Source organism: Drosophila erecta, unplaced genomic scaffold, assembly GCF_003286155.1.
Source record: "Drosophila erecta strain 14021-0224.00,06,07 unplaced genomic scaffold, DereRS2 tig00000021-arrow-pilon, whole genome shotgun sequence".
NCBI lineage: Eukaryota > Metazoa > Arthropoda > Insecta > Diptera > Drosophilidae > Drosophila > Drosophila erecta.
Genome location: NW_020825198.1, coordinates 7,488,606 through 7,511,208, shown reverse-complemented (window position 1 = coordinate 7,511,208; position 22,603 = coordinate 7,488,606). Strand labels below are relative to the sequence as shown.

The following is a 22,603-nucleotide window of genomic DNA, read 5'->3' as shown; positions in this document are numbered from 1 at the left end:
TGAAGTATGAATCCATTGCAGGAGGAGCCCATTTATATCGTGCAGGAGTACATGTCCAAGGGCAGTCTTTTGGACTTCTTGCGCGAGGGCGATGGCCGCTACTTGCACTTCGAGGATCTCATCTACATAGCCACCCAGGTGGCCAGCGGCATGGAGTATCTGGAGTCCAAGCAGCTCATCCATCGCGATCTGGCAGCCCGTAATGTGCTGATTGGAGAGAATAATGTGGCGAAGATTTGTGATTTTGGATTGGCGCGTGTTATCGCGGATGACGAGTACTGCCCCAAGCAGGGATCCCGGTTTCCGGTCAAGTGGACGGCGCCCGAGGCGATCATCTACGGCAAGTTCTCGATCAAGTCGGACGTGTGGTCCTATGGCATTCTGCTGATGGAGCTGTTCACGTACGGACAAGTGCCCTATCCGGGCATGCATAGTCGCGAGGTGATTGAAAACATCGAGCGCGGTTTCCGCATGCCGAAGCCAACGAATCACTACTTCCCGGACAACATTTATCAGCTGCTGCTCCAGTGCTGGGATGCTGTGCCCGAGAAGCGGCCGACATTCGAGTTCTTGAACCACTACTTCGAGTCCTTCTCGGTCACGTCGGAGGTGCCGTATCGAGAGGTGCAAGACTAAACAGAGTCCAGCCTAATCACACACATCACCTACACTCTCTCACACGCATACACACACGTACGATATATATATAGTATATAAAGTTATACATATATTATACATTTATATGCATATTTACTATAATTCTTAAGACTTTTTAATGGCATAGTTGCATACCAACCAACCAACACACATGAACTCTATATGTATGGTATATGTATGTGTTTAAGCGTATCTAAACAATTCAGAAACCAACTACAAACAAAAAATCGACAAAACAAACAAAAAAAAAATCTAAGATCGGAAAACAAAATTTTATATTTTACACGCAAAACTATTTTATAATTTATATACCTAACTGTATGTACTATGGAAATAGAAAGTATTTAACTAGTTTTTTAAGCTTAAGCAGAAAAAGTAAGGAGCCGAGAAATGATACCAAGAAATCAAGAACAGAGCAAGAAAGAAATTGAAGCAACTCTATTGAATTTCAAATCGAATACAGCTACAATTTAACGCTACTTTAATCGGTGCTTAGGTTTTATGTATAAACAATCCAATCCAATCTACAACTAGAACTTTTTGATCTTAACCTCCCTCTGCTGAATACTTTCTTCTGATACTTTCCACACACACGACTATCGACTAAGCCAAGTATTATTTGACTCAATCAACCCGTATCAAGAAATCGCAAGTTTACGCAAAACAAATTGTTGCTAATGAGAAACTCCAATGATGGCATTTACTTATAAGGTGGCGTCCACCCCTCGTCTCTACTTCCAAGTCAGAAATCTACACGATCTATCACCCAAAACATAATATGTTGCTTCTTCCTCGAGAAGGTGAGGCTAGAAAAAAAAAGTAAGGAAAGCGAAAATTGCATTTTGTACAAATCAATGAATAGGAGAGAAAAACGCATTTGACATATTTCGTTGTTAGCAATTGAACCAATGAATGTTTATAGTACATTTAAGTTTATGCCAAAATTATTGTTTATTCCTTGTTCGTATACTTAAGCACAAGCAACACAATTGGGCACTGTCCATGTAGTCTAGATATATCTATTGATGTATAACCTGCAGCGTTGGCCCGCATTTAGTTCCTCTCCAGACCTGCTGTTCCTTGCGTGTGCAGCCCAAATCAATAGCCCGACTCAAGCCATACGGATAAACTGCTATCTTAAGGGTTTCAAATGCAAATTATCAGACGATAACGATCAATGTATCAACCAATCAACCACACAGAACACACATCTATCTTAGCTTCTAGATGACTGATACGAACGGATCCACACACTAGAACACACATGAATCGAACATCGATTGAGGAGACCTTATTTAATTTATTTGATTTTTGTTATAATTTTAGTTTGTCGTTCATCGATATAGTACATATAGCATATATTGTGTTGGCCATTGTGTGCACATTCTGTAGCATAAAACCAAAGTTTAGCATTTCGTATTGAGATATATGTATTTGTAAAGAAGATTTATACGGCAACTCAAAGCATTTCACACGTAAACACACACAGAGATCAGTTTATAGGATAACCACGCTTAAAACTAACGACAACAACAACCAATCATTGTATGAAATGGCATTCAACGTAATTACGGAATCACTGCAAATAATTAATTAAAATATTGTTATAATTCACAGGCAAAACTGAAATTGTTTAGCGTAGTTGATGAATTTTTGTATATAAACTTGACATAACGTGTAGAAATAAACGAGAAATTTAATTGAAGATAATACCGAACTAATAATGAATGATTTTGTGGCAGCTGAAAAACAACAGCCATTGGCGGCGCAAGTGGCACGCGAGGCATTAACCACAACAAGAACAAAAATAAAAATTTTATACAAACTGCGGCAATCAAATTGAAAGATTTCTAAAATTTTTCAGCCTTTTGCCTGGGTAGGCGTGTTGCATGCGCTGACAGCGGTTTTTGCCTGATAACACACGAATAGCAATGTCTGATGAATAATTGTAGAAAAACAACTGCGAATTGTCATGTACTGCGGGTAATGGTTCAACACGCAGATTCAAATATGAATGAAAACTGAATTTAGCTGATGTAAAATGATAGAAATGTGTCCGTTAAGTCGGTTAGGTGTGTAATGCATAATACAAATAATAATGATAATAACTAATAAAATTGACAAATATGTAATAACTAAAAACCGGTTGTTTTATTGAGGCTTTCTTAATTTCGTATTGCGTATTTTACTTCATCATTAAAACCTTGTTTTTTACCTTCTCTTAAAATATGTTTGAAACTTACCACTTTGGAAATTTTAATTTCATGATTGAAACAATGATAAATAAAACTCACGACTCGTTTTGTTGTTTTTGCTCTTTTGGATACCAAAAAAGTTGAAGAAATTTTATTGTTCCTTTACACATATATCTAATTGTATGTGGATAATGAAATCGTTTCTGTTTAAAAATTTTCAAAGGCAAAATTGTACATAATATGTAGTTCGTTATGCTTGTATATGTATATATTATTAATTCAATAACTCTTTTTCGTAATCCATGAAGTGCTCTAAAAAGTAAACGTTTCTGTGCTGCAAATGCACTTTACTTTCAACTTGCATTTCTTTGATCAACAACTAGCTTTAGTCGCATTTAAGTAGACAGTTTCTACTTCGAGAGAGACGAGACGTTTCTTCTACTTCCTGTGTTTGTGTATGATGTGTGGTGTATATCCGTTACGAGTTTACAATATTAATTAATGTGTCAATGAATAAAACAGTTCTTTACGGCTTAATTGATCTATTTGTTTATTGTATGTACAATAAATTCGTATTACTCTTATTTATTGTTTGGCATTCGTAATTTGGACCTACGAATGTTGCTGACTATTTGATTTGATCTGTTAGCATGGGTTTAGGCAACTTGCAAAAGCTATCTAAACCCATTAGATCAAACAAATCGTCTAGATGCCTGGATCTACTCCAGGGGAAACAGATTAACAGTTGTATTAGTTGTAGGAATGTTGGGTGTACCATATGAGTACAACTGTTCATAATGAGAGTTATTAAAGTCCTATAAAGTTTTAATTGGTTTTGAACAACAGTAACTCTATTTTATACGGACTAACCTGATCACGTCTTAAAGGTAAATTTGCATAGCTAAGTATACAGCAATATCTCAAGTCATCAGATTCATCCATAATTAACAGGGTAACCATCTTACTGATAAACATTTACAAAACGCATTCGTCAACAATTCTATGGGATATTTTGTTCATCGAAGGCCCGTTTTCTTAGTACAGCTAATTCATTAAATTTCCAAATGAGAGGTTGTTTAATAAAATACCTAATAAAAGTAACAAAATCCTTTAACTTAACTAGCATCGGAGGTAAAATGCTTTAACTTTTAACTAGCATGTAAGGAAACGGACCTTCGCGGAATATTGAGTGAAAAACAATAATCTGTGGCTCGCCCAGTTGTTGAAAAGACAAAACCAAACCAACCATTTTTGACTATTTCAAATTTCATAATTCGAGACTTTCAAAACTGGTTGGTTTTAGAATTTTCACCTGAACGACCGCACATGAAATGGTGTGATTTGAATAGTTATTTGCAGGCTGTAAGTATATTACTTTGATTTTTGTGCGGTGTGGTAAACTTGAGATGCACCTCTAGATCCTACATTTAATATTTAGAATTGCATCCTCTGGTCGTAAAGCTACAAATATTAAACTCTATTTTCGCCTCGTATGAAACTAGTCTAGGTTTGTATCTTTGTATCTACTTGACCTCAGATCCCTCGTGTGTTTCTTGAAGGATCCGCAGTCGGCTAACGCATTCGAATCGCACTTATCGGTGTTATGAACTAAGATTTTTGATTCTTTTGAATCGTTGTTTCCGTTGGTTGTTTTTTTTTTTTTGGTTTTTATTTGAAATGCTCTGCACAATTTTATTTTGAACTGTTGCTTAATAACCCCAGGCAAATGCATTGCATACCCTAACATTCCCTAACAAAAAATACATATCCAGCTTTCATTCCCAAAAGGAAACTAACTCTAAAATGTGCATCTCGGGGGGAGGGATAGGGGAATTTGAGATACACATTTTTAAGCTGGTCGTCAGAGCCAACTAGCCTTTGAAAATGAGAAGCAATATTGTCGACTGGACAAAAGAGCGCGTTCAAAAACCCTTTTCCTATCGATATTGGTATATGCATTTCTTCGAAGGAAATGCGTATATGATACATATCCCCGAAGTACATTTATGCAATCTCGTCAACAGGATTTTCTTCCCACATTGTGCAGGACATTTTGGAGTCGACGAGGCCGAATCTTTTGTGATCTTAAGCTGATTTACATGGCTGATGAGATCTGCTGCCCCTGCTGGTAGAGTTGGTCCTGCTGCTGCGGTTGTTGTTGCTGCTGCTGCTGCTGCTGTTGTTGCTGCTGCTGCTGCGGCTGGAACTGCTGCTGCTGAGGCTGTTGGTACTGGGGCTGTTGCTGCTGCATCTGCTGCTGCGGTGCCAGTTGTAATGGCGGCGGTGTATTGCCAATTGCAGCCGCAGCTGCTCGGGCATTCTGCTGCGTGGTGGCCTCGTTGGTCTTGAGGAAATATGTTATTAAATCGATGGGCAGTGGGAACACAATGGTCGAGTTCTTCTCCGCGGATATGGTGTTGAGTGTCTGCATGGGTTTTAACGCATAAATCAGTATTAAATCTCTGCCAAATCACTGATAAGTAACCCACCTGAAGGTAGCGCAGTTGGAGGGCAGCCGGCGAATCGCCAATCACCTCAGATGCCTCGCGAAGAGCCCTCGACGCCTTCTGTTCTCCTTCGGCGGCGATGACTTTGGCGCGTGCTTCCCGGGCGGCTTCTGCCTCCGCGGCCATGGCACGTTGCAGTTGCACCGGCAGACGCACGTCCTTGCTGCTCGGTCGATGGAGAAAACGAGATTAGCCGGCGTGACTTGCAGATTCGGAAATACCCCTAACTCAAAGCTGGTGCCATTAGTTACCCACCAAGTATCTTCACTCGGAAAAATGTACCCGTAACGTTAGCTATTAATCCCTATACCCAAATACTCAGACTTCCTATTCTAAAAATCAAATATAGGGGCAAAGGATTATTATTCCTAAATTATGAAACAATTATTAAAGAAGTGTACGATTTTTTTGTTCAGTGCATAAGTGCGCACGACGAAGCTTGAACTTCCCATTCAGATAACATGTATCTGCTGAGGACAGTTTTAAATTTAAAGCTATCAACCGAAATGTGCGGAGCTGTATGCTAATGGCGCATCTTTAATTCAAATGTGGTCTTGGAAAACATTTTTTACGAGCAGCGAGCCGTGAAGTGAAATGTATTAAATAATATTTATATCGCCCTATTCGTCTCAAATTTAAATCGAGTTATATAACTCATAAACACCACCATCTCTCGCAGCACTTTATTGGCCATTTGAGGAAGTTATAAGCCATCTGATCAATATCATACCACAGCCGGCGACGAAGAAGTGAGATGCAATAATGAAATATTCAACAACTGCCATAAAATGAAATCGTTTTCATCGCAAAACGGCCAACTTTTGCCTGCTGGAAATGCGGGAGTTTGTTTTTGGTGGGAAGGGGAGCGAAAAAGGTAGCAGCCGCAACATAGCCACAACAACAGCAACAACAATACGGCCAACAACAAGCGACAGGGCGTCAAGTTGTTGCAGCTGTTTCAACATGGCCAACACACCAGCAGCGGCAGGCTCTTCCACTCCGCCATATTGTGTTGGCCCTATATGAGCATTTGACATGCCAACGTCAAAACACTTGGCACTGCGAAAAAGTGAAGCTGACAAAGTAGCCACGTGCCCCCGCCCACCCTGCCACGAGTGGCAAATAATAAATTATAACAACGGGGCCTCGGTGACAGCAGACAAAGGGCAGCAGCCAGCTCCCACAATCCCACATTGTGATAAATGCCCGGAAAATGGTATAGCAAATAAAACAAATAGCCAACAAACTCGAGTGCTGTGGCCTTGCAGGGGCTATGACAATGTTTACGGGGCTCAAACTAGCCAATTTAAATGTTATATAAGCTGGGGATTTTGGGAGACTCGGGAGACTCTAGTCAGCAGAAGTAGTGGGGCATATTCCAGTTTCATGTCGTTATTTTTAGGATGTACTCGATTTACCAGTTAAAGTTCCCTTAAAAATTGTTTTCGCTGGAAATTAGTTTTATATAGAATAACTGAATAGTTATTATTCAACGGACGAAATCCACTTGAAATACATTTTGAACCTTGTATCAAATGGCTCGCCCAATTATTATTGCATTATATTCAGTTGTTTCTAGGCTAGAAAACTTTGGAAATCTCGTTCTACCAATTAGCCACCTCTTATGTCGTTTAACTGGCACACAATGCCGTTTTCCTCTGCACAATTGACCCAAAGTGAGGAGTAAAATTCGAAAACATTGAAACTAATCCATTCCCTTCAGAAAAATCACCCCAGTAGTAGCACTAAACAGCAAAGCTCGCAATATCCTTTTGAGCACATCAACTTCGACTTGGCGAGGTGAAACGTTTATAACATTACTTTTATAGCTTGACATAGAAACTTTTCCAGGTTGTGTGTGTCTGTGTGTGTGGGGGTAAACAAGCTGTGCTACTTACATTTCCACACGTTCAACTTTGATGCCCCAGGCATCGGTGGCTTCGTCGAGTTGAACCTGTTTATGATTGGACCAGGCCAGGCCAGGTAGTTGAGGTGGTTGGTGGATTGGTGGGTTGGTTGAGGCGGTTTGTTGGTTTTGTTGGTTTGGAGGTGGATGAGCCGTGTGAGAAATAGCAGTAAAAATACATTAGTTTTTGTTTACACGCGTTTTTCAGGTCGTTAACAGTTTTGTTTCGGTTTTGCTTTTATTTCTTTCACCCTCTCCGCCGCCCTAGTGCATTTTTGCGCACATTGTTTGTGGGTCGTGCAGCATCCTTGAAATGAAAAACTAAAAATGCAGCACTTGGCATCGTCGAGGGGAGTGAAAGGAGCCATGGAGCCATGGCAACTTGGCATTTTGCACATGTTCGCACATCGACGTGCACCAGCGGCTGCCGCAGACGCTGCCGCTGATGGTGATGCTCGAGATTTTCGCCTGATTTTGAACTATTTTTCATATGGCAAGGAAAATAAATAAATAAAACGACCCGTTGCCAGGCTTGCCATAGAATTTGGGTTAAGTTGGCAGCTGCTAAGATATGCGGCTCGTAACTTTACCTCCATCGTCTGCCTCCCCGATGCCTTTTCAATTTGTACATTGCGATGAAAAAACGCTTTGGCTCCGAGATTATTTTCATGCCAGGCACGGAGTGCCGACAGACATATCGCCTTTGGCAGCTGGTAAATTTCGCAATTAATATTTCGCCAGCGGAGTTTCACAGCAAAACTTTAAGGTTTATGCTGCATAATTAGGAGCTCGGGCTTAAATGTCATCTGTCAGCAGAAGGGACTGGCAAGTAGCTGCATTTATTCTGCGTGGATTTTCTCGTTTCCTTTGTGCACGCAAAAAAATATTTGATTTTAAATTGAGATAGGAGAGAGGCTTACAATTTAGCACTTTTCTGGGTTTTATCCACATCATGGATCGAGTTAGTGGCATTTGTTAGTGGCGCCCAACGCAGAACTTCTTTTCCTGTCTACGTTAGTGCAAGTGGCGCCCAACGTGGAATAATTTATCTTGATACAATTTTTACTGCGGCTAATTATGTTTTTTCTATGTGTATTTCTTTGTGACGGTATACTAAGTAAATTAGAGGAAGCAGCTCGACGGAGACGCTAGATTCTCTGGAGAGGGAAAGAGTTTGTTGGCGGGCCGGGCCAACTGGCAACTGTCAACTGTTTTGAACTCACCTGCATTGTGCCGGAAATCGTCATACGCTCGCTGAGTATCTCATGCAAATGCCGAGTTCCCATTGTGTTTCGTAGAGTAGTCTGTGCCAGTAGCCTGGTCGAATGGTGAGCATTCTCCACGTTCGCGATAGAGACGGTCGCATTTGATACCCGATAGTAAACCACTGCATCCACCGAAACCGTAACGCTATCCTTTGTGAGAACCTACAAGATGCAGTGGGTATTTTTTTTTTTTGGTTTGGGGACATTTGCTTTTTGCTTTCTCTATTGTTCCTGCTATTGTTGTAGTTGGTCTGTTAGTTATTTTTATTATTCGCTTGTTATTGTTGCCAACAAACACATTCACAGAAGTAAAGAGATGTGCGTATATACAGATACAATTCGTATACGAGTATATATACACATGTGGGTGGTACTTTGGTGATAAGCTAAGCATTTTGTATCTGTATCAGTGGTTGGCCAGTTGTGCTGTGCACTTTATAGCCGACAAGGAGAGTGGTATAATGCGAATGCACTTGACTTGAACGTCGCTGGCTGCTTTTGGCCGGGTCGCTTTTCTCTAATAGAACTAAGTGCAGGGAGTGCAAAACTTTTGCCACAGACCAACGGACCGACAATGGCGAAAGACACACAAACGCACAAAGGCAAACACACAAAGGCAGTGCTTTTTTCATTTTGATTATTGCATCTGTGTCTGTGCATTTGGATTTGTGCATTTGCATTTGCATTTTGCATTTGAATGTGTATCCGTGTATCTGTGCATCCCAAAAGTCCCAAAGTCTTTTCGCATTGTTTCGCATTCAGCGAACTTTATCCTACCAATTTGACGGCACAACTTTTATGTGCTCGAGTGGGATTCGATCATCTGCGCAATGACGATACGTGAAGCAAACCCAAGAGCTTGGAGGTTACAGTGTATAAGTTAATGTACAGATAGTGGGGAAGTTAAACAAATTATACAAGTACACGTGTAAACGCCACAAATGATAAGCTGAAACTGAAGTACGAAACTGAAAAGCTAATCAAACTCAAGAACCAATAGCATTAAATCGCTTGTAGAAAAGGTCTTACATTCTATTGGGAGAAAGATTGTGTTGCCAGGGTTTTGTGGGAACAGAGAGATGTGGTGGTGGGTCGTGGGCGGTTTATGTACATATTTCCGGTTGCTCATGCTTGGATTGTTCCATCATGACCGAAAGTTTACTGGCCCTGCCCCAGTGGTGTCAGGCTGGGTTCATGATGCCCAAATCGAATTCTCGAAATTTTATTTTTATAGTTCCTTGCCTTTCGGCCAAAGGCCCAGAGTTGGCTAAACTTATGGCCAACTATCCTCCGCCTCTGGCACACACAAGTCCATATACCAGTGGTAAAAAGTTGCTCCCCCAACGACGGAGCGCTTTACGTTTTATGACCTGCCCAAACATTGTTCGGCGTAGTCTAGACCGCTTTTTACGGCCTCTCCACAAAGCTGAAGCTGTGGTGTCAATGTTGTTTAGTGTCATCGTTTCCACTCGGCCAGTTTCGAGCCTTTTCCGTGCCCAGACTTTTGGGGGTGAACTTTTGGGCAAGGCAAATCTCTAGCACTTTGCATGTGAATCAACTGAAATGTGAGCAGCAGCAGCTGGAGGAAAAGCTTAAAGACAAGGTCGGAAATATTTCTGCAAATCCAGCTATGCATTTGAATTTGCCAAGAGTTGTTTTGTTTGCTATGGCTCTCATTTTCAAATGTTGAACTATTGTTTGCTAACTTTGAGCAGGGGTAATAAAGGAGTTTTATGAATGCTAATACGGTGCGTATACGTTATATTTCAGCCATAAAACTGTGTCTTGTGATATTAATTCTGCTAGCCTCTTGCAAAGCATTTTATTTCCTTTGTTTTCATGCCATTCATCTGAGATATTCAATTTCATTTTAAACTGGGACAACAGTGCGTATGATTAACTTTCAGTTATCAGCTTATTTGCTTGCAGCCATTTCAGAGATTCACATCCTTCAGTTGGGCGGCTTTCAGTACTACCAAGCGCAGGCTTAAACAAATAATCTACAAATTCAATTGGGCTTTGTGTGCATTCTATTGAAAAATATCAGGGCCTTCGCTCTGCATACCTTCACATAATCATGCACTATTCACTTCATTATGAATGCCGTTCGAACATCCAAAGCCTGCTGCCTGTCCATGGACAAAGCCCTAAATCAATTTGGCTCGAACAATGGCTTATTATTTCGAACAATAGTTGGTTGGGTTAGTGAGGGGGTGGCGATTGGGCGGTGGGTGGTTGGTTTTGTGTTTTAGGTGGAGTGGAGTGGTGCTGAGTGGGTGGGTGGGAAATAAGTCGCTTGTTCATTGCATTTCACGGCATAGCATCGAATGAGCAAGCGTTCAGAACCCAAAGATGAAACCATGGAAACAAGAGCAGAGATATAGATAGATAGAGAAGGGAATCGGAAGTGAATGAAATGAAAATTTCAAACAATAGTTTATACACTGTAACACCTAAACTAATGAGTTTTCAGTTAAACGTAATTTGGTTATTTATTACAATTTGCACAGTTTATGCTGCGAATTTGTGTCAGCATTTCAATTAAAATCGCATCCTTGCGATGGAACTCAACTGAAAATGTCCTTCACTTGCTACCGACTACAACTGAGTAAGAGTGATAGTTACAGCGATAGTTTTAAAGAGTCACAGTGAGAATTAGTTAGAAATATAGTTATCTTCTTAGAGCTGCGAGCTTTGTTAATAGGTATCTATATCCTAGTCTATGGGGCAACTACTGATGCTAATGCTGATGCTGATGCTGTGATGCTGGGACTTGCTCTAGCACTAGCTTTAGCCTAATGTCCATATACTAAATGTATCTACCATATCATCACTATAACTGTTGCGAATCTAGCGCGTTTTGGCGGGCGGGCGGCGCATTTAGCTATTGTTTTTTTGGTTCTAATGCTCTGGCTTTTGGCTTTTTGGCCTGCATGCGTGCAGGAGTTGAGTTACCACTTTTTAACAGCTTAAACCACGCAAAACACACATAGATGAACTCGACATTATATGTATATATGTATATTCGCTGTGCGCATATATATATCGCATATATACAATGTGTTCTTGCATTTTTATTGGGAGGGGTGCGTCCTTTCGCTTGTGCTCAAACAAATCAAATTGTAACGATTTAATTAGTTAGTTGTACAATACATATTTTGTTGTTGTTCTTTTTGGACGGGGCTGGTTGGTTTTTTTTTTTTTTCTTTTGGGGGGGGTGGTGGTGGTAGTGACTATGTTTGTAAAAACTAAAAGCTGTTCGTGTGTATTTGTGAGCGTGTGATCTAAATGACGAATGTTTGATGTCTGTGTGTGCTTTGTGTGAGTGTTATATTCCGTGTGGTTTACTTATATTTTGATTTTATACTTTTGTTTTCCAGTCTGTACCAACATTATAAACAATCTGTGGTATCTGGTTTTTGGTTTTTGGTATGGTATGTTTGGTGTCTTTTTCGTTTAAGACAGTTAGAAAGCTTTTAGAATAGACATTTATGAAAATATATATTTAGCATGCTCTCAAAAATTATTTGAACGCTTAACCGAACAGGGGAGAGTGGGGATTTATCAAGTAAGTGCATTTCGATAGTAAATTTCTTTTTCGTGTGATTTGTTTTGGGGATTTTCTTTGGTAGTTTTTAGTATTTTTTGGTTTCGGTTCTTATATAAGGTTTGCTAAACAGAACTTACATAGCTCATAAAACAAAATCAATATATATGTAGATATATAGAGACAGAGAGAGGTAGTTATATAGTTTATATATAGAGCTTAGGTAAGATAGACAGTCAGATAGAGGCAGAGACATATAGATAGTTTAGACAGAGATAGAGAGACAGTGAGAGATCGGTTTGTGACTGCTTAGCAGGAGAGTGAGCAAGACAGATGTAGTAGACAGAGAGAGGTTTAGATAGACAGATTATAATTTGTTGGTGGGAGGGAGTGCATTGACAGTGTTTCTGTTGGGTTTTAATGGGGTTCCACTTGCATTTTAAGCTACGCAAGACCTACATTTTTTGCCTTTTTTTCCATGTTCTGGTGTTGCTGTCTTTGTGTAGGTGTCCTGGGATTTGCGTTTGTGTGAGTGCTGCACCCTGTGTTCAGTGAACAAACATTTGACATTCATTTCTTCATCAAGTTTTCTTTTTGGACAGACAGAGATGGAGACAGACAGTGAGTGACAAGAGTGACAGAGAGGGAGAGAGAGACAGAGGTGGAGAGAGAAAGAGATAGAGGGGTTATGTGTGCGTGTGAGAGAGAGAGAGAGAGCCAATGCGTAATGCGTACAGTTCTTTTGTGGTTTTGCCCCGCCCCCGCCCACCAATTCGTTTTGCATATGCATATGTGGTGCTCGGCTGAACACAGAGAGCGAGACAGATAGATAGAGAGAGATAGAATTTTCAGTTGATATGCATTCTGCCACTTTTGCTGTGATTTATTTTTTTTTAATTATTTGTTTTCAATTTTTTTTGGGTTTTTCATTCCTAATTGCAGGAGACAATCAGAGCTTTAACTATGCAAATTGTAATAACTTGAAGTTAATGTTCAAAAGACATCAAAAACTAAATACGATTACGATAACGATTACGATACGATTCAAAATGAAAAGAAATCCAAAATGAAAGTGTAACGAAATGATGCGCAAAAATCGCATTTCGTATGCACTTAAAAGGGAGATTTTCGGGTGAATGTGTTTGTAAATCTGGGCTTGTATGTGTCTTTTGGTGTTTGTGAATAATAACATCGTCATCGAGATGGCTTTGGGGGATTTTTTCATTTTTTCTTCTTTTTTTATCCTTGCTGCAGTGGCCTTCATGCGATTTACACAAAAAACCGAACAAACTCAAATGGAACACGAGAATGCTGGCGGATATGCAAAAAACGGAAAAAATAATAAAACGGGGGTATTTTTGACTTTGGTGTGTGATATTCTGTATATGAGTGTGAGTGAGTTTGCTCCACGTGACGTCAGCAAGATGTTGAAAAAGCCAGCGGATTGAAATCGAACCAGTTACCATTACTTCTATCTTAAAATTCACTTTTGCCTCGCTTTTTTCACCGCTCCATATTTCATTTATGTCTGCCAAGTGAACAATGAAATATGCACACGTAAAAATGAGAAATGTGCGCGATTTTTTTGGGTTGGCTTGGGCTTGATTGCGATAAAAGATCAAGTAAGCGAACTAAAGGATGAAAAATTCCCAAAAATAAATGGAGCGCGTATCTTGATGAGACTCCTGTGTATCGCTATGTGTGTGTGTGTGTGTGTGTGTGTGTGTGAGTGAGGGCAAGGTGAGTCCTACCTCTGTATATGTGAGAGTTGTGGGTGTGAGGTTGAGTGCACACCAATGGCAATAATAATAAAAATTCTGCAACATTGTTCAACTTCAATACGACAACAAGTACCATACATAGTATTTAAAATATATATATATATAGGATACAACAAGACTACCAACAACAACAACAACGAGAGTAGAGAGAGCAATGTGTTAGTATGTGTGTGCGTTTGTGGGTGTTAGAACCACAATTTTTTTTTTCTCGTTTTATAAAACAAAATGGACTGCAGCCACTCGAAATGTTAGGGAAAAACAATTAAATAAACTATAAGTGTGGTCAACAAAAATGGTTTTCTTTCACTTTGCTCTTGATGATGCTGTTTTTTGTATAATAGTGGTTAGAAAGAGGGGTTCTTAGCTGGTTGGAAAGTGGAGATAGATACGTTAATAGATATAGATAGCCATAGACATAGATATAAATATATGAATGTAGAATGTATATAGAGGGAGGGCAGGAAGACACACAGATAGAGAGGCTGCATTGGGAAGAAAATCAAAAAGGAAAAAAAAGAAGAAAAAAAGAAGAAAGTAGAAACTAAAAGTAAACACCGTGACATGCGACGACAACAAGAACGAGGAAAAAGTCAAAGAAACGAGAAGACAACGTTGCGTATGCGTAATTCACGCTCCAGTTGCGCGTCCTGTATCCTTGTGTCTACATGTATGTGTGTCTGGGTGTTTGTGTGGCTTTTGGTGCCCATGTGTGTGGGTGTCCTGTCAGCAGAATCCACAAAACAACTCAGATTCCGGCTGTGCTCAGCCAAGCTTCTCTTGCGGATTCCGCCAACCGGGCTCAAATTCTGTATCTTTTTATCTGTATAATGGTGTGTCTGTGTGTTTTTAGTATCCTTTATTTTTGGTCAGAACACAAAACAAGAAAATGCAACCGAAAAATACATATATGAGAGTATATGTATAAAGATCTCTTGTTAACAAACGTGTCGGCTGGAATAACTTGTGGCGAAAGCTAAAAGTTTAATTGGTTTCTGCTTTACTTGGCATCGTTTTAAAATTTCATGTGTTAGTTTATGTGTGTGGTGGTGTGTGTGTTTGAGGGTTGGAGGGGACTTTTTGAAGTACATAAACTAAAAAGATTTCCACTTCTGGTTAATAAAACAACAACAACAACATCGAAGAAGGCAGCATATGTCTGTGGCTGCCACTGCAGGTTGCAACTGCTTTTTTCGGTCCCAACCGGAACCGGAACTGTTACCGGAACTTACCTCCTGCGGTGGCACGTCGTAGGTGCGAGTACGCAAGTCCACTCGGGCATAGGAGTCGATGCAGGGCAGGATGAAGAAGATACCTGCAATTATGGTTGAGATGCTTTAAACGCTCGCTACGGGGTACAGAGCGAACTACACTGGCTTACAGGGAAACCAGAACAAAAGTGCCTCATGAATGTTTTAAAATTATATTTTTTTAGGTTTTACGTTTTAAGAACAACTTTGCTTTAATTTTAACGCTTTTGATTATCTTGAATATATTGTGAAGTGAAGGGAATAATGAATAATAATTAATGAATACTTTTAAACAGCGTAGCAAACCCTTAACATTCTCATGTTAAATATTTTCAAATATAAGCATTCCTTTTTACTATAAGAAACACCTTTGTGTGCAGTGTTTCCCTTGCTCTAGAAATCGCAGTGGCTGGGAAATTCTTCACAAAAATTATGCAAACTAGTGTCACGACTGTGGGAGAAGTTCGCCTCGACTTGGCTAATCTCTTCCTCCCCCGGAATGGGAGCACAAAAGCAGAGCACACGGACTGAGAGCCGCCCCAGAGTCGCTAATTTGGAGCAAGTGCAGCAATTAACACAAATTCATGTCGCAGGCGAGCGGCACTAAAATTTGCATAGAATCGTTACCCCGCCGCTCTCCCGCAGCCCACCCCTATTTGCACCTGCGAAGCTGCAGTTCTGAGTACTCACCTGGGCCCTTGGCACCGCCCTGCATAAGACGACCCAAACGGAAGATAACCGCGCGCTCGTACTCCTGCACCACCTGCAAAATTTGGCACGTGAGTGAAATGTTCATGAAACGAAATTGAAACTTGAAACTAGCCTAAGCTACCCTGTTTATTTGTGGTAATGATGACTTTAAATATTGAATATTTAAACTTAACCAATGTACCACTAGTCAGCATATTCTCGATATGTGTTTGTATATAAAACTATAAAAAGTACGTTAAGGAGCTTAACGTTAAAAAAGCATAATCTCCATAATCCGCTTACTACTTAATATTAAAAAAACTAGGTCACGGCTGGATTTAGTTATACCTATAATTCTGCTTGATGTATGTCGAAGCAGATTTACATGGAACATTAACATCTTTTTAAGAAAAATATAATTTAAATGTTCACTGATAATACTAGCATGTAGCAGTACTCGCTTAGGGTTTGTGAAAATACAGCTTTTCTGCATTTAATTAATTTTTCATACAATTTTTAATTAAAAGAACAATCAAAATGTAAAGCTTACCTTAAAGCAGACGAAGAGACTGAATGGTAGCGTCATTATCACAAGAGCCACGGAGAGAAATATTAGCAATTTTCCGCATGTTGATGCCTTATCGCTGATTTCCTCGTCCGCTGTGAGAGAACGTGGCGAGAAAACGAGAAATTTTCTTATAAATACATGTAACGTGGCAGGATGGAATCAAGTGCTCAAAGCAAATGCTGCAAATTAAGGCTTAAGCTATAAATTCGTTTTGTATTTTCCTCGCTTTCCTTTGGGCTCTGCTCTGCTCTGCTGAGAAAAGAGCTAAGACTGTTACATGAATAATGCGCTGAGCATCTGAAGAAAATAAGAAAAAATCCTTAAACGAAAGACCTCCGCATGGCGCATACAAAAATCGCAGACAGAATGCCGGAATAAAAATTGGTGAGCAGGAAAAAAAGGGCATTCTTCATTACGCAGTACTCGTATTACTTAAAGTTTAGTCAAAAATTGAAGTTTTTGCGCGGGTTTTTTTGGGTTTTGGGGCAACAAGTCGCCCATTTGGCTTATTGATACTTGAGATGCGCCATAATTTCGATGGCGCCCTCGTCGCGTCGTAAAAGTAAAAATGTTGTTCCCGTGGGGAGCTTGAAAAAACTGTAGCATACTTAGGTGCGCTCACCAAAAAGAAAAGGCGGAGACGGAAATCGAAAGACAAGCAAACAAGGAGTGTGCATACATTTAAAAAAGGAAATTTCTCAGTAAATACTCATAGATAGTAGTCATTATAGTTAGATAGTTAGATAGAGTTACACATAGAAAGTAGAGTATAGCTTTGTAAACGGTTAAAAAGTAGCTGTTTGTGTGTTTCTGTATTTCTGTTTGATTTTGGCTGTAGGATGTGGGGATCTTTTTCTGTTTTTTTTTTTTGTTCTTGGGCATTGTCCAAATTGGTGCGACTTACAATAGAGAAATCCATGTGAATGTTTTGCTTGTGTATCTGCAAGAATACGATAAATCGAACAACAAGAGAAATTAATTGGGGGGAAAGCTTTTCGGCTCGATCAGCAACTAGCCAATTGGTGTGTTTTTTGTTAGATTTTCTGGGAGCTGGTTCTTGTGTTTCATCGTCTTTTTGAGTGCTCGGCGATCCTGCGGGGATCTACTTAGCTGCTCCATGCCATGCAGTTCTTTTTTGGGGTTTTCTTTTGGGTTAAACAGCATGCTTCAATGAACTATAGTACGAAACTAAAAATAACTAGCTACAAACGCAAGAAAAATCATAAATTATTCATGCCACACATTTAAATGCTGTTTACGCGCCGCTGTTGCAGTTTATTTGCCTTCTGGTTTTTGGTCTGGTTTGCAGCTTTCCGTTTTCAGTTACCCGTAACCAGTTACCAGTTTTCTGGCTGCAGCTGCTGGCAATTAGCGGCACGGCACAGTTTGCATTTCAGTTTCAATTACAGTTCATTGAAAAGTTGCCACAATGCCAACACCCAGCAACGGCGACGTCAGCAAAGTGTTTTTAACGAGCTCTCACCCACTCACTTACATTCACCCAAACTCACACAGACACACACACACAGACAAAACATGAAAAGCGACGCTGGAAAAGGGAAAACTTTGATGGGCGAATCCTGGGCCCAGGCTAAGCCAACAAGCTGCCAAACATTCTGGGCAATTTCTCACCACCTTCAAACTCTTCGCTTCGCTTCGCATCGCATCGCATCGCACCGCAGCAAACTTTTATTGAAATTGATTTCAGAATAATTGCGATTTGAATGTGCCACTGGCACAGGCGCCGAGATGAAAGGATTTCAGGATCTGAGGATTTGTGTGTAACGCCCGAGGCTGGTGACCGCGTAGACCTAATAGATTTATAGCCAAATTGCTTCTATAAAAATGATAAAAAGATGGAGGAAGAGCCGCAAAAAATGTGGCACTGAAATTGTAATTAGGTGAATGGGGACTTCTGGCCTTAATTGCATCACCTTAAGCCAGGTTTTAAGTGGGGCTTAATTGAATTTGCACACAGTTACCTCAAGTACTGCTGTTAGCCAAAAGGTTTTTTTAAAATTTATATTAGTCGTTTGCTTAAAAATGTATTAAGTTTTATAATATATTAATTGTTGCTTCAGTAATAGGGTGAAAAATGAATAAGTCATTTAAAAAATACAAAATGAAGAAACTTGATGTAGATACTTAAACTAACCTCATTCATTTCATAAGAAATGTACCTCACATAATTTTCAAAAGCTTATTCTGACCATTCAGATGTCAATGATTTCCATTAGTTAGTTTCAACACATTGTCAGTTTTAATCAACAAGCCCCGAATTCAATATTTTATCGAGGTGCCACTTTAGTTGCCTACAAAGGATATCTGATAATTACTCGAGTGCTGCTCGGTAAAAAGTACTTATTTGGCCTCCTTTCGGCTGCGGGTTGTTTGGTTTCTGTTATTCCATTTGTGTTGACCCCAACAAACACAGAAAAAAGAGCTGAATTTACCTTAATGTACAATCTCGGAGAACAATGTGTGGTCATAATTTTTTAATGACCAGCCAACGGCTGTCCAGCTGCTCGCCGTTATTCACCACCAGCTCCATCCCCTTAACCCGCCCAGCCCGTTCAGCCCGTTCAGCCCGCTCCGCCCACCGCTCCCACGCCCCCTCCACCGCACCGCCCCCGCACCACATCAACGCATACGTCAGAGCGCCAGCCCCTGGCAAAAAGCTTTGCTCGGGAAATAGGTCAGCTTGATGTTGCTGCTGTTCATGATGATGTTGCTGCTGCTGCTGCTGCTGCTGGTGGTCCTGGCGTAAGTTAAAGCAATTTCTGATTGAATTTTGCATGTCAAATGCTGGAGAGACTGAACTCTTTTTCCAGGGCCTAATGAAGCGATTAGCATGCATGTGTAATATCTTCTTCGGGCCATATATACGAGGTATACGAGATATACGAGACACTTATGTACAGTGTTCGCCTAACCTGATTAAGCACAGATACACAAAAAAAGAGGAAACGATTGATACAAAAATCCGAATTGTGATTTGTGGCGTCTCTAATCAAATTTTGATGTGGCAAATGCAAATGCAAAAGCGAATTGGGTGGGTCTTTGGAGACCGAGCAACAAGTTCAGCCAGGCGGCTACAGTGCACACTCTCTACAAGAGCCACCTGCAACATCAGCTCACCTCTTCGCGCCTCGGCTCGATGGATGGCCTGCTGCTGCTGTGATTGCTGCATTAGGGCATGATGGCTGTGTGGCAGTTGCTGCTGCGGCTGCTGCATCTGCTGCTGCTGCTGTGGTTGCTGCATCATATGCTGCTGCTGCTGCTGCTGCTGGTGGTGTTCGCGTTCCCTTAGCTGTGGTTGCTGCAACTGCGTCAGTGGCTGCTGCTGCTGCTGTTGCTGCTGCGGCTGCTGTTGGTGTAACTGTATGGACGCAGTCACTGGCAGTGGTGAGGAGGCCACATTATTGGACTGATGGTGGTGCAGATGGTGGTCCCGTTCCCTGTCCCGATCCCGATCCCGTTCCTCCGACTGACTCCCCGCCGGAGCGGGTGGCGCAAAGGTGCTGGTGCTGGCCGCCAGACGGGTGGGCTGATGGTGGTGCGACTGCTGCTGTTGGCGGTGCAGCTGGTGGTCCCGATGCTCCATGTCCATCATCGAATCGGGCATCAAGCCGCGCTCGCAAAACGAAGCCAGTGCGGCGGCTGTTCCTGGCTGCTCCTGGTCAATCAGAGTGGCGTCTTTAGTCCGTTTAGTCTTGTCCCAGTCCTAGTCCAGCATCCTGGCACTAGCTCTGTACTTTTCTTCAACGCACACGCACACACTCTCACACTAGCACAGCCACTACTGCGGGCTCACACACACACTAGGCTGAGCTAGTTTTCCCAGCTCTGTGTCCATTTCCCTTCGGTGGTTCGGGCTCTCCTGGTTGAGCTGCTGTTGTTAGTGCTGCTGCTGCCTCGCTCGGAATCCAACTGAAAGTGCGCCAGCAGCCAGCATCCTTTTATATCCTCGCAGCACATATCCCTGCCGAGCCAAAGCTCGCTCGCTCTCAACTTTGTTATCAGCCAGCAACCAGGATCAAAGAGCTTTTTCGCCGCTCTCCCAGCTGCAGATTGCAGGTGCTGCAGCATCATCGCCAGCCAGCCGATGTACAGATTCAACTTTCACCTTTTTCCCAACTTGCACTGACCTTGCGCACTCCCCTAAACATTGGTCCCGACTTGAACTTCAGGAACAAAGCTTTCTCCTCTCTTCCCAAGCTTTCGAGTCCTGGCTGGGGAAATGCGCAACAGAGATGGAACGATGCTGCTGCCCATTTAGAACCCCCCACCACACACAGAGAAAGAGAGAAAGAGAGAGAGAGTGTACTAAAACAGGACATTCCCCTACCTACAAGAAACAAAAGGCACAGAATCCGAGCTCGTGTGTGTACAGGTGACAAACCTAATTTATGACACGTTCGACATACACACAGAACCACCTGCTTCGCCACTCGCGTCCATTGTAGCCAGACAAGAGTGCTCTGTACCTTCTGTGTTTGTTAACTGGCATGGAATGATATGTGCGAGCATGAGCACCGGCTCCGGTGCCACTGCCACACCATCATCCTGGCCAGAAAAACACATCCTGACACCGCCTGCCACGCTTCACTGCGAATTTCTAATGAACCCACCTCCGAAGCCGAAGCCTGTCGAACTGTCGAATATTTTAGGTCACCTACAGCTCCTGAGCTTTGCTTTTGAGCTGTCAATTACCGTTTACGCTTCATTAAGCGCCAAAGGGGGCGTCGTGGGCGTATTGTTGCTGGTGGCGGTGCACATAGAGAAAATGCTGAACTGGCTTTGAAATATTATCCCATCCATAACTCTCGCAAGTCAATTTATGAATTATGAATTAGCTGCTGCAGAGCTAAGAAGTTGTCTTCGAAGTCGATGTTTGACCTAAAAGCTTGTGAAAGACAATAGAATGACAACTAATCGAAGAGTGTATACTTTTTGTATATTAATAAGATTTTTGAGAAGAAGTGGCCTTAAACCATACAACATTCAAGGTTAAAGACAATTCCTTGCTTCCAATTACTACCTTACTATCAAGATATTAATCTAAACATATGATGAAATCATTAACATTTTTACAAAATCCCTAATTAGGCATATTTTTACTTGTGTAAAAATATAATCACGGCTACTCCCTGAAGTACAGAACGCGGCCACCGATACACCATACACGGTGTCAACTGTCGTACCACAGTGCGTATGAGTGTCATTATGTTTGACATTCATTCACATCACTCCACAAAAGGAGCACTCCACTGTGAGGCAGGGCGGAGCAGTTAATTAATCTCGGGTTGTTGATTAATGTCCGGATTGATTTGGGTATTGCCACATATTCCCTTTTGCAGACAAATGGGGCACTCGAGTGCTAGACTAGGTGCTTTATTATTAGTCCACCAGAATGGCCTGGGACTCGGTTACATGGCCCATGTGCTACACGTGCACACATTTGGCACCAGATTCTAATCACGCAGAGGCCCGGGACATCGGGAATACCGGATGTGTTGTTGCCTTCCATTAAAGGTTAAACTTCGTGTTAAGAGCTATTGGCAATCGATTTTTGGGCGTCTAGAAAAATTGTGTGTTCTTCGAACTTGAATATAGTTACCTTACTTGAGTTTTTCAAATTCCATTTAAATCTTTAATATAAATTGCTAGGGAATTTCGTATTTAACTACCGCTACTATGTCCACTCATTTTAAGGCAGCAGAAAACTAGTTTCCATTCGATTTGCATTTCCTATTAAACGAAATGGCTCCATTTGGCAAAGTTAGATAAGGCTGCATAGAAAAGTTGAGGTTTCAAAGAGAATTTCACAGTGGGCGATTCCTAAACTGCTTTCGATTCCAAGGCGAAAGCTCTGCGTTTCCAAACAGAATTTCATAGCGATGCCGAAGACAAGGCAGGACTTCTTAACCACAACAGGATGGCAGTTAAGTGAGTCCCGCCCCTGGCTTTTACTTTGCCATAGGCAGGTTTAATAGACAAACACATAAAAACGAAGGCGTGCCTTTTTTGCCTATCGAAAGACAAAGCTGCGAAACCCATAAAAACGTTTTTTTTTCTGGTGATGAGGGGCAAAGGATTTTCTGAGCGGGTTTTCCTGTCAGGATTGCAGAGAACTAAGGGCTAAGACGGGCGAATGATGTCACAAACAAGGCCTAAACCAAAAAACGAGAAGTGAGCTCACTGTGCGACTGTGTGCATATGTGTGTGTAGAAGTCTCAA

The 22,603-nt window shown here is 41.3% G+C and overlaps 2 protein-coding genes across 12 annotated transcripts in view; one reads left to right on the top strand and one right to left on the bottom strand.

The window, feature by feature from the left end:
* LOC6544189 (tyrosine-protein kinase Src64B) overlaps nt 1-2,362 on the top strand; it is a 33,586-nt gene extending 31,224 nt beyond the window's left edge. For 5 of the 6 annotated variants that reach the window (XM_026977432.1, XM_026977428.1, XM_026977429.1 and 2 more), the window contains one exon: nt 22-1,084. In XM_026977432.1, the coding sequence (XP_026833233.1) occupies nt 22-636 (615 nt within the window). In that variant the 3' untranslated portion in view covers nt 637-1,084. Of the gene's footprint in view, nt 1-21 lie in introns of all 6 variants that reach the window. The other variant, XM_026977430.1, reaches the window with a different exon arrangement.
* Nucleotides 2,363-2,963: 601 nt separating this feature from the next.
* LOC6544188 (band 7 protein CG42540) overlaps nt 2,964-22,603 on the bottom strand; it is a 38,238-nt gene continuing 18,598 nt past the window's right edge. For 4 of the 6 annotated variants that reach the window (XM_026977434.1, XM_015158352.2, XM_015158353.2 and 1 more), the window contains 7 exons: nt 16,346-16,455; nt 15,796-15,868; nt 15,088-15,170; nt 8,489-8,692; nt 7,258-7,313; nt 5,342-5,522; nt 2,964-5,277 (listed from right to left, as the gene is read on the bottom strand). In XM_026977434.1, coding sequence (XP_026833235.1) covers nt 4,948-5,277; nt 5,342-5,522; nt 7,258-7,313; nt 8,489-8,692; nt 15,088-15,170; nt 15,796-15,868; nt 16,346-16,455 — 1,037 coding nt within the window. In that variant the 3' untranslated portion in view covers nt 2,964-4,947. Of the gene's footprint in view, nt 5,278-5,341; nt 5,523-7,257; nt 7,314-8,488; nt 8,693-15,087; nt 15,171-15,795; nt 15,869-16,345; nt 16,456-17,267; nt 17,304-19,501; nt 21,515-22,603 lie in introns of those variants that run through there. The other 2 variants (XM_015158351.2, XM_026977436.1) reach the window with 2 other exon arrangements.